Raw genomic sequence first — 12,517 nt, 5'->3', positions numbered from 1 at the left:
CAGGATCTCTCTTGTGTTAGATTGCAACTCACAACACAAAATCGACCTTACTTGCAGGATAGGGTGACACCTTGAACGTCATCTGGCCCAGCCACCTTTTGATGCCCTCATCTCCTCGACATCTGTACCCCTGCCAAGGACTGAGTGACTGCAGTGACGGTCCACTCTCCTCCGCATTGGTTGTACCTCCTGCTCTGTAGTGTGTGCGTTGTGGGTTTCTCCCCAAATGCTTGTGTAGTGGTTGCCTCCCTCCAGGCTCTGTGCCGAGTGTGTTACGTAGATTGACTCACTAAGTCTCCTCTTAATCCCTGTGTTACAAAGTAGGCAATTGAGGCACCAGGTGGGTGACTTTGAGATCACAGCTGTAGTGTGGCAGGAGGGGGATTACAACCTCAGCAGCCTGAGCCCTCTTCTCCAATCTCTTCTGAGCCCTCACCTCCTCCAGGACTGTGGTACGATTGGACTGCAGCTGGGGCCATGTGTTCTCATCACCAGTGCTTGGCTGTATGTGACCAGGATAAGGAGTGACGCAGGTGGACACGTGTCCATTTAGGCAGCTCTTCTCGAGTACAGTCACAAAGTTTAAAAGCAGTGAGACTTTTGGTTTTGTTTGTTTGTTAGTTTGTGCTTAAAATCACCATGGAAAGGAGGCATGGATGACATAGGAAAGAGGTGGAAGAAAAGGAAAGGTTAAAAGTAAACCTTGTAACCGCCCCAGACAGCCTCCTTATCTAAAATTGTGCTGAATAGTCCTGCTTCCTACATCCCAGCCCCTGCATTTTTCCTGATATTGTCATACATGCACACGGCCTCAGATGTACTTGTCTGTTGGTTCTAACATTTAAAAGCATCTTGGGTGAGATTGGACTAGATGTCCCTGAGATTTCCCCTGAAAGCTTTATCTTGATGTTCATGTAGATTCTGAGGTTTAGGCTGATAAAGTGTGATATTAACTCTGCTCGTATTTCTTTCCTTCTGCATAATATTCTTCAGTCAATAAAATGCAGCGTTTTTTAATGTCCTTCTGTTTTCTTGGTACTTAAATATCTAATATTTGTCCAAATATTATAAATATTTAAACATGCAAACCACTTTAACTTTCAGTTTGTGCTGGTCCGTTATTCTTGTATTTTGTTCCTAAATATTTTCTGCTGGAAATTATCTCTGACCCATATAACTTTGAACCATTTTACCTTTAATATACACACAGAACTGCTTGTTTAATAACATGTCAGTCTGTATTGATTTTACTATCGGGACAAATGAGGCATTTAATTTTATTTTTTTACATTCTAGGAACGGTTTCTGGGAATGTGTCTTAAGGAAATAATAAAAAATGTATAAGATGCTCAGGCAGCATTGTTTTTAACAGCAAAAGTATCTGGTCTAATCGTCTAATAATTGGAGAGTGGTTTGGGCATACCCTCTTAATAAAATGCCTTTATTTCCATAAATGTTATTGTGAGTAGTGTAACAGCAGAAGAAAGGCTTGTGGTATTTTAAAAGGCAGAATGAAATATTTGTGGTGACAGCTATGAAGAAAGAAAGCTTGTAGACAAAGATTAGATTGTAATAGAAAATTAAACAGTTGATTTGTTGAGCAGTAGAAAGAGGAGATGTTTCTCCCTTTCCATCAATGCAATGGGTGGGTAGGCAGGGGCGGGTATGGGAAAGAGGAAGTGGATAAAACAGGTATGGGAAAGGGGAAGTGGGTGAAATGGCAGTCTGAGGTATGAGGTTCTGAGCTGTCCTTGCAGCTCTTCTTTTCTAGCTTAAGTCCCGTGGCCCCAGCTGAGTGGGGATTGGAGCCCCTTGCCATGGTGTGTCGTCATGAAGGAGATGTGTACAGTAGGTGGCGTAGCAGGTTCAGGCTTGGGGGACACGTTACCATGGTGGTAGCTCACTGTTAGGTCCTGCTATTTTCTCAGTACTTAAATATCTAATATTTGTCTAAGTATTATAAATATTGAACACACAGAACCATTTTAATTTTCAATTTGTGCTGCTATATATTATTTTGGTATTTTCTTCCTAAATATTTCACCAGTGAGAATTTTTAGACCCAATTTGAAAGATTTGAGGTATGAATTCTATATTATGAATATAATCTATCAAAGAATTTGGATAGCTTCTCTGCTGAGAATTAAGGGAAGTAATGGGTTCTTTCCGTAATGTCAGGTGAGGATAACTTACAGCTGTTTTTCAGTGAATTGAGTATAAGATCAACTTCTATCTTATTTGCCTTTGGGCAGTGATTCCTTACTATAGGTGGGGGGGGAAAGCGTCTCATTAGAATTCCCCCAAATTTCTGCCCTCTTCCGCTGAATATTGGAGTCATTGAATATGGAGTGCGATCAGTTATAAATAGCACTGTTATCTTGTTGTAAGGTGCTATCAATTATAAGGCACAGCCTAAATCCAGAGATGTTAAAATGTACAAAAATGTGTACCTTGGGGGGGAATATCTCTATTATATAAAATATGTATATATATGTATGTGTGTGTGTATATATATATATAGATATAGATAGCACGTGTGTGTGTTTACTTACACTACATATTATAGGTAGGGGCATTCAAAAAGTTTGAGAACAATTATTTTAGATGTCTTAAAGATAAGCCCAGACTTTATATTTTTGATGATTCTATCCCAGATTCCCAAATGGTTATTTCAGTTAATCATGGAGATTCATGATTCGGCTACCTCCCCTTTCCTGTTTGGCCTGAGTAAAGGAAGCTCACATCTAAATAGGCAAAATGTGTTATGACCAATTTAAGACAAACATTTAATGTAAACATTGCCTGTTTTAAACAAGATGTATTATAGGCAATTAGGGATGTAGCCAACGGTGAAAAAGAGAAACAAATATTTTGGCTACTTGGGATTAATTTAAATGGACCTTTGGAAGATTTAAGTGCCTCTAAATAATGAGATTGTTTTGGGGGTTGTGTACTTTCTCATTTTACATTGTCATGTTTTCCAAGGTCAGAATTCAGGGTAGTACTTAGTTTAGGCAAAGTCAGACCTTTTCTGTGAAGGGCCAGTTAGTAAGTATGTCAGGGTTTATGGATCATAATGATCTTTGTCATAACCACTCAGTTCTGCTATTGGAGCTCAAAAACAGCTGTAGAGGTATGTAAATGAATGAGTGTGGCCACGTCCTGATAAAACGGTATTTATGGATGCTGAAATTTGAATTTCATGTACCTTTCACATGTCTCAAAACATTTTTCTTTTGTTTTTTTCCAATCATTAAATAATATAAAGAATCGTTTTAAGCTCTCAGGCCATACGAAAAATGGTGGTAGGTCCCTATTTGGCCTATGTATAATAATTACTGACTCCAGCCTTAGTGGAAATTTAGGCAGAGTTTTCTAGGCAATTGTAGGACAACTATTTGAACTGTTCCAGAGAATTTAGCAGCCCTAGCTTTTGGCCTGGATGGAGCTGAAATTTTTTTTTTTTTTAATTTCAGCATATTACCGGGATACAAATGTCTAGGTTATATGTATTGCCTTTGCCCCACCCAAGTCAGAGGGTAGATCTGAATTGAGCTTTCCCCTCCTGTAAGGGGGTTAGCAAACAGTGACACCTAGTCTTTGGGCTTTTAATAAGGATTATCTTTTTCAAGTGAAAGTTTTAATGCTCTCATATATATTATTCTGCCTTACAGATTTATCAAACTTACATTTAATATATGATAGTGGAAAATCAATAGAGGTGTCGTTTGCTTACAAAACAGTTGCTAGAGTCTTGAAAAACAGTATCTGAAGCTTTTATATACAGTATTACCCACTGGTTTTCATACAATGATCCATTCTATAAATTACCATTTTAGTTTACTACCAGAAGAAAACTTTTGTCTTTCTCCCCACAATTCCCTTTTTTTCTATGTATATATAGAAATAAAAACCTCACAATGCAATAAATTTCCATTTTGCCTTATTTATGGGTCATTTTTAACACTCAGTTGTCTTATTTTGTACAGTGTTCTGATACTGGAACCCATTTCACAGCCCAGGAAGTGCAGCAGTGGGCTCATCCCCACAGACTTCACTGATTTTAACCGTGTTCTCACTACCCAGAGGTGCCGGAACCTAGTTGCCCTTGGGGTTTGGGGTGTTTCTAGTTTCCGTTTCAATGTGGAGGTTGGGTTACACAGGACTGGAGGACTTCTGTGAAAACGTGTCACCTCTGAGGTAATAGTGTCCAACAGCACTCAACTCCCCGCTAGCTTTATTTAGTGTCTGTTCAGTCCAGTTCCTACCTCTGTTCCTCGTGTTGAAAGCCACCTATTTGGTGAGTTTGGCTTGATTTCCAGGCCTCCGCAGAGGCTCATAGGCAAACCCACGACTTGCCTGCCAACTGGGAAGGCCAAAAGAATGGGGTAGCTCTTTTTTTTTTTTTTTGACAGAGTCTCACTTTGTTGCCCAGGCTAGAGTGAGTGCCGTGGCGTCTGCCTAGCTCACAGCAACCTCAAACTCCTGGGCTCAAGCGATCCTCCTGCCTCAGCCTCCCGAGTAGCTGAGACTACAGGCATGCGCCACTATGCCTGGCTAATTTTTCTATATATATATATTTTTAGTTGTCCATATAATTTCTTTCTATTTTTAGTAGAGACGGGGTCTCACTCTTGCTCAGGCTGGTCTCGAACTCCTGACCTTGAGCGATCCACCCGCCTCGGCCTCCCAGAGTGCTAGGATTACAGGCGTGAGCCACCGCCCCCGGCCTGGGGTAGCTCTTTGTGTGCCCACCAGCCTCAGGCTGAAAGTTGCCTCTTGATGACTTTCTCTTTCCTTCATGACTGCCATGATTATCTTTTTATTTCTAGAATGTTACTTTTAACACAGTCTTGCACGTACATACCTAAAAATCATGGTATTGAAGGGTTTGTTTTTTAATTGCCCTCTGCCATTTCTTCACCCATCTTCTACTTTTTCACCCCAGCAGAAAACACTTTCAACTTCTTTTTTCTTAGAGATGATCTCTTCCTCTGTTGTCCGGGCTAGAGTGTTACGGCATCAGCCTAGCTCATGGCAACCTCAAACTCCTGGGCTCAAGTGATCCTCCTTCCCCAGCCTCCCAAGTATCTGGGACTACAGGCATGCACCACCACTCCTGGATAATTTTTTTTTCTTTCTATATTTAGTTGCCCAGCTAATTTTTTCTATTTTTAGTAGAGATGGGGTCTTGCTCTTCCTCAGGCTGGTCTCAAACTCCTGACCTCACCCACCTTGACCACCACCCAAGCAATCCTCCCCCACCTTGACCTCCCAGAGTGCTGTGATTACAGGCATGAACCACCATGGCTAGCCATGGAGTATGTCTTAACATGACCTCAGCTACAGAGTGACTAGATCACAGTGGAACTCTCTTCCACATGGACAGAAAAATCCCTCTTGCTAATGACCCCAGAAGGCATCTATTCATTAGGAAGATTACCATCTATCTATAGATAATGTCTCTTCCATTGAAGTTGTCACTAGGAGACAGCCTGCTGGTGGGAAAGAAGCTCATCGTTCATTTCAATTCAACTCAACAAAAACTCAGAGTGTCACCACAGGAAACTTCATTCGTCTTAGCTACAACATACACAACAGCTGGAGGGAGAAATAAATCCATGTCAAAGGTTGCAAAATCTAGTGTGCACCTGTAGTCCTGGCTATTCAGGAGGCTGAGGCAGGAGGATTGCCTGAGCCCAGGAGTTTGAAGTTGCTGTGAGCTAGGCTGACGCCACGGCACTCTAGCCTGGGCAAAAGAGCAAGATTCTGTCTCCAAAAAAAAAGACATACTCCAGGGGACTGTACTTAGATTAGATTTGGTTGTATTGAATATTGCTTGAAGTAAAGCAGTCTGTGGTTGAGGTTTGTAACGTATGAACTTGGGTTTATCTGCTCATTGAGTAGCTGCTGCTTGCCAGAGCTTTAGAAGTGGAACACGACCTGTATTCTTGAAAGTTCTCAGAGATTATTTTTTGGTCATTTGTTGTGAGTAGTTAGATTTTTTTTTTATTAAAACAATAAAAACTGTGTTTAAACCACCTTCTAAAAATGTCAAAATAATCGCGTTTCACCAGTTTTGTTGTATGTCATCTTACTGGGCATATTCTATATTAATCATATTTCCAAGTAAGTCACGGGTCCTTGTAGAAAAGGAAAATACCAAGTGTTTTCACTCAGTGTTAACAGATTACAGTAGAAACAGGGCGGCAGTCCTTCCTTTGCAGCTCTTCCGTTAAGTCATCAATAATGCAACATCATTTAGATAAAAAGATGATGCTGTCCCTTCAAGAATGTAATACCATTTCCATGTGTAGAATTTTGAAAATAGTCCAATAGTACGAGGCATCATGTGAAGAATATTTTACTGTCAGCATTAAGTATGTGGCGATGGAAATGTGAAAATCAAAGTGGGTCTTGGAAACTTCAATGAAAGTAGAAATTCTTCACCTTGGCACCTTTGGATCAAGCGTTGAAGGTGGTAGAATATTTGAGAGAAAATGTTATCAGGATGTTAAAATACTGATTTAAAATGGAACTTTAAAACAAGTTTCAAGATGAATAACAAAGACATAGTGACAGACTGCCAAATTTAATGTGAAAGTTTTATTTTGACAAAGATCTGATTTATAGCATCTTTTTTTTCTTTTTAAGAAAATTTTGTGTTTAATCTTTGAACATTTTGGAGAATTTGGTTTGAGTGTTGCATTTTGTCAGGTAAACAAAGTTGGATGTGATGGCTGATTTTACTTCTTCGTAAGTAGCTCTACTGCGTTTTAGGATAATTTCTCCAAAGGTGATGGTAGATACGAATCAGTTAATTGTTTATGAGGTGGTGAAGCTTCATGCTGCAGCTTGATCATACTAAATTTCATAGTTCTGGTGCTGATCACAGGCGTTTCCACTATAAGTTACTGTATCTAATGTGTGTGTACACGCATGCACGCACTGCACGCTGGATGCTCGGTCCTAAAGTCAAACTTGGAGATGCAGAGAGGAGAGCCGCGGTGGCCTGGGAGGCTCTCTTCATCCTCCGAGCCTTGCCCATCTTTCCAACTTCATCTCCACAACATTCTCCCAGGAATATTCACCATAGCACACTGCTTGCAGTTCCAGAAAGTGCTCTGCATCATGCTTCCTTCTTACCTCTCCACCTGGAATGTCGTCCTCTACTCCACACCTGAACACCTCCTGTCATGCTACCAAGAGGCCTTTCTCAACTCCTCAGCCTGAATTGGTGTCCCTGTCTGACCTTCATTGACATCTTACCTACACTCACACGTCGATCATGCCAGCTTTTACCCATTTTACCCACTTGCCTTCCAACAGACTGTCAGGCTCTCAGGCTCCTGTTGCTGTAACTGAGTGCCCTGTGGATATAGGCGCCCGGCGAGTGTTGGTTTGTTGGACGTGAGAGTGGAAGACGTCATTTTGTGGGAAGAACATGGAGGGCTTCCTTGCCTCGGATTGGCTTCCTGTACTGAGTGTATCTTGGGTACTCCATTCCCTTTCCATGTGGGCAGCAGCTGAACATTTGCCCCAGGCACTGTTACTTTGGGTAATGCCCGAAATATAAAGGATTTAGGACACGGGCACAGTGTCACTACCTCTTTCGGGAGTGAGGCCATGAAGCTGACAGGCACGGTTGTGGCCTTGCCATTGCCTGTGTGTTGCTGTGCGGTTATCCGTCTGCTGCTTCACGGCTGCAGTCTCCCTCAGCCTTGCCAGGCCTGGTCCTTGTTTCTCCTTTATCACTAGACCCCAGTAAGCAATGTCTATGGAGCGTGCTGGGGGAGAAGGGGGTTTGCTTTTCCTGGTTCCTCTGCGTGATGCAGAGTATTTGGATCTTGTTGGCAGTGCCCCCCAGGCCCAGATGGGAGGTGCGGACAGCAGGGCAGCACCCCCCGCCCCCTACAGGCTTCTCCAGCATACACCTACCTCTCAGGCAGCTTCCAGGGCGAGTGGAACTGCCTCCAGCAGCAGGTCAGCGGCAGCCCCACAGGTGGTTCTTTACACACTAGCCACCACCTGGCTCAACCCAGACAACTTCTCCACTGTTCACTGGGTTTCAACCACACCCTCTCCAACAGTGTCTCATCCCAGCCTTGGGGAAGGGGTCTCTTTCCATGCTTATTCCTACCATGGATACCCGCCTTCAACATGAGAGTACATTAGAGCTCCCTTTCCCCCCATTAGTCAATTCCCCATTCTGTAATCCCCTGTTAATAATGATTTATTAAACTTTGTTCAAATTACTGTGTCCTGATTGGACCCTAACCAGTACAATGCCCTCTCTCTAGGTGGGCAGCTCCACTTCCCCACCGAATGAGCCATACAGGTTCTTTGGGGGCAGCCTAAATGGCCCCTCGGTCATTTTCTCCGGAGTTACCGAAGTTCCTGCTATTAAATGGGCACTGGGCCCCACCCTTGGGGGAAGCGCGACAGGGCATCAGCCCTTCAGGAGCTCTAAGACTGTAAGAAGACAAGTGGCAGTTAGAGAGAAGGATGTGTGTCTGTGTGAGGCTGGTAGAGTGGAGTGTGATAAAAAGTTAAAACAGAAACTTAAGACAATTTTAGTGCCATCCCTCCAGGAGCGCAAGGGACTAATAAATGGAAATTCGTGAAATGGAGGTGTGCCGATTTAAGTCTAAATGATGTCCGTAACAGAAAACATAACAAAAGTGTGGTTTCGTCTGTGAATGTATTTTCTTTTTCCACAAATCACTTGAAATATGAAAGATTCAGAACAGAGGCACAATGTCACTACCTCTTTCTGGAATGAAGGCCGGGAACCTGACAGGCACGGTTCTGGCCTGTCGCCATCGCCCTGAGGTTTTATTTTGTCTTTTCATCTCTGAACTCCTAAAGGGGCAGGAACTGTCTTTTATCTTAATTATCTCGTACCCACAATGCCTTCCACATAGTAGGTGCATAATAAATGTTAGTTAATGAATAAAAGGAAATTGAGTTGACATTCTGTGTTTTTTCTACTCCAAGAAAGCAGAAATCAGCCAATGTTTTCTTCTGTTAGTTGATCATAAACAACTACAAACAATTGTTTTTGTATTTGAATTGTGAACAAGGAGGTTATCAATCAATTTAGTGCTTGTTCTTGTTTGTTCCTCTCCCACCATTTTCAAATAATAGCAGCCATTTCAGGTGTGCGCCACACAGAGTGTTAGGTATTTTGTAGCCCTCTAATTCTCAGATGTGGGAACTGAGGTTAAGTGACTTCCCCAGGGCTATGCTGACAAAATGTGGCTGAGCCAGGCTCTAAGTCCAAGTTGATGCCCAAATCCTGTGTTTTACACGGCCGTACTCGGGGCTCGCCGTGAGCGGTCCCTGAAGTCAGACAGGTGCGTGCCCTCTTTGTGGGGACACACGTGCACACTCACCTGGGAGGCTGTTCCTCTTCAGAGCTGCCACCGTCTCCTTTCTCCTGGAGACACAGCCCTCCAGGCGCATGTGGACAGAGTTAGGGAGACTCAGAGAGGACTGAAGGTCTCTTCATTTGCTTCCGTAAGGAGTGAAAAAGTCTCTCATGGAAGTGTATGCCCTTGCTGGAAAATTGAACTTGGTATAAGTTATGGAAGACATTTAATTGAAAGTGAAACCTCAGGGGAACATACGTCCACTTTTAAACACTAACTCGTCTTCCTTTTTTCTTCTCAGGTGCTGTTACCTCCGTACGATGACGCCACTGTGACTGGCGCTGCCAAGGAGCCGCCGCCACCTTATGTGTCTGCCTGAGTCTGAGAGTGGAGGCGGGGCCGAGAGCAGCAGCTCCACTTTTCAGCCGTCTGAGCAATACTTCTGTTATTTCACTTTTGAGATGAGCTCTCTGAGCTTATTTGTTCCTGAAATGCTACATTTTAAAATATAGATGTTAATTTGAAACCTCCTGTAGTTTTAAACATGCTTTAGCTGGAACACTGTGGTAGATTCGCTGTAGAATTCTTTGTCAGGGTGGGAGTGTATTGGGCTTCACTAGTCTTCCCTGGGCTGGAACTTCCCTTGAATTGAGGGGGGCCTTGAGGCAGAGATGTCTGCTTTTGACCTGCTGGGCCCCAAATCGGGCAGTCAGTCGTACTTGTTCTCTCTGTTCCCTCTTTCTTTTTTGAAAGTGTAAAATAAAATCAAAATTAGTGCTTTTCTTAAACCATTCCAGTTTAAGAAGAAGCCCTTATGAAAACAGGAATGTTAATTCTGTAATCATTGCTCTAATTAAGCTAATAGGAGTCCTTATATATGTGTTACAAAAATTTCCTTAACATCCTTTATGGCAGTTTGCATTTGCCAGTCAAGGATTTCCTCTGTGGGCTGAATTAAGACCATTAGATAGTCCCAGGCAGCGAGAGCAGTGATGTGACTGTTCTTGGACACCTAGAGCCTGGGCCACGGGGCTGCCTGTCTCACCTGTGCTGGGGGTGGGACTGCCTTTTTTGGCACGCAGAGGGGTCTGGCGCTTCTTTTCTTCTGGTTTCTCCTCCGCACCTGGGGCCCCTCTTGCTAAGTGTTAGCCCAGTTCGAGCAGGACATCCAAATGGCTTTATCAAGTGGAGCTGTGATATATTTGATAAATATTTGCCTAAAATGAAAAAAGGTTTTCTCCTTTCCCTGCAAGGTCCATCCTATTGCTTTGAATTTCCACGTATGCCTAGTCACCTTTTAAAATGTAAAACAGCTTTCAGAAAAAGGATTGCTTTCCTTGTATGCTCTTGACTACCTGAATTGCAAGGAATTTTTATATATTCACGTGTTCAAAAGTCAGCAACTCTTCTGTTGGTTCATTAGTGAATGTGCTGTAAATGAAGCCTTTAGCAATTAAAGTGAGATTTAACCACATCTAAGAAGATAACCTTTAGACTCCGTGGTGATTGTGCCTAAGGACCCTTCCCACCCACTTACTTTCATGTAAACAGAGTTTTTGAAAAAAATATTTCAGTGCTGATAAGTCCCAGAGCCTCTTAGGCCAAGAGGAACAGGGGACAAACAGACCTGAGCCAGCCCTCACCCCTCCCAGGCTCCACGTGCTCACCCACACTGCATGTGATTACTTCATGCCCATCGTGCGCTTTTAATGAGCAGTTAAGATTTTACTATGTTCTGAGGGAAATTAAAAGAAGTATGGGAGGGGGATTTTTATCTCTGAGAACCAACCTCAGCTATTCCTTTTGGTAGTTCCATTTCTCATCAGCATTCTTTATAAACTCAACCTAAGGAATTCTGTTCCTTGAAGCTTTATGTTCATAAGATTCACACAAAGTTAATCACATTATGGATTATTAGGAATGGTTTATCAGATAAGTTTCACAATTTTTGTGTAATGGACATACGAAGTCACAGTTACTTGCCTGTTGCTACCCATGATTTCCTAGCTCTTTGCCTAATGTGTTTTGCAGTATGAAAAATGGTACATGGTTAGATGGAGAGAAGTGCTGATTTTGAGAGTCCAGGTAGGGTCCCTGGAGAGGAACCAAGACTGCTGCTCTTGCTCATGCAGAGCTCAAATAGCACCGTAGACACGGGGGTGGCACTTCATCCTCAGAGATCCCACATGGTGCTGGTGATGCTGGCTTTTCCTGACCTGTAGCATAATCCAGGCTAAGCCATATCTACCTCTGCAGGGTGAGGAACTGTCCTCTTGTCTCCACTAAAGGGAGGTCATGATGTTGGATTAAAGTAACCTCACAGAGCACATTACATGCCTCAGCAGTTCTATTGGTCTCGTAGCTACTCCAGACAAATACCTTTCTTTTAAATCCCATTTGGAGACCGGGTGCGATGGCTCACGTCTGTAATCCCAGCACTCTGGGAGGCCGAGGCAGGAGAAAGCTCAGGAGTTCGAGATCAGCTTGAGCGAGAGCCGAGACCCCGTTTTATACAATAAATAGAAAAATTAGCTGGGTGTGGTGGCACATGCCTGTATTCCCAAGCTATGCAGGAGGCTGAAGCAGGAGGATCACCTGAGCCCAGGAGTTTGAGGTTGCAGTGAGCTATGATGATGCCACTGTGCTCTAGCCTGGGTGACAGAGCAAGACCCTGTCTCAAAAAAAGAAAAAAAATCCCTTTGGAGATCTAGCCCCTGTCTCCTATTTTCCTGTTCACAGAGAAACAAGAACAGTCATTCCCTCAGTTTTTCTCGTACCTGCATACTTCTTGGTCACTTTACTGGTGGGAATTTTTTTCATCTTGACCCCAAGCTCTTAGTTTAAGGTCATGGACATTGAATCCAGCACCACAAGGTTTGCAGATCGACCCACTAATAAGCGGCCCATTTAGGACAGAATTTTAAGTCTCTTTTCCGGAGTAGAAGGAAGGGAAAACCCATTTGGCTTAGAATGTGGGCTGTCCACCCTAGAAACAGCTTCTGTTGAACAAGCCAGTCAGATTTCCAGAACGCCAAGTTACATAGAAGAGACTTAAGGCCAGTAGGCCCTCTCCTTCCTGAAGCTTCTTCCTACATGAACATTCTGTGCAGCATTTGCCCCAACGTTTACGGCCTCGTCCCTGCCCC

At 43.1% G+C, this 12,517-nt stretch overlaps 1 protein-coding gene across 1 annotated transcript in view; it reads left to right on the top strand.

Annotated features, from left to right (window-relative positions):
* The window catches only part of LAPTM4B (lysosomal protein transmembrane 4 beta), a 61,094-nt gene extending 50,816 nt beyond the window's left edge, over nucleotides 1-10,278 (top strand). Inside the window, exon 7 of the mRNA XM_069465469.1 lies at nucleotides 9,673-10,278. Coding sequence (XP_069321570.1) covers nucleotides 9,673-9,750 — 78 coding nt within the window. The 3' untranslated portion in view covers nucleotides 9,751-10,278. The remainder of the gene's footprint in view (nucleotides 1-9,672) is intronic.
* The last annotated feature ends 2,239 nt before the right edge of the window (nucleotides 10,279-12,517 follow it).

This window comes from Eulemur rufifrons, chromosome 3, assembly GCF_041146395.1.
Source record: "Eulemur rufifrons isolate Redbay chromosome 3, OSU_ERuf_1, whole genome shotgun sequence".
Classification (NCBI taxonomy): Eukaryota; Metazoa; Chordata; class Mammalia; order Primates; family Lemuridae; genus Eulemur; species Eulemur rufifrons.
The sequence above is the reverse complement of the archived record's forward strand: the minus strand, read 5'-3'. Positions and strand labels throughout refer to the sequence as shown.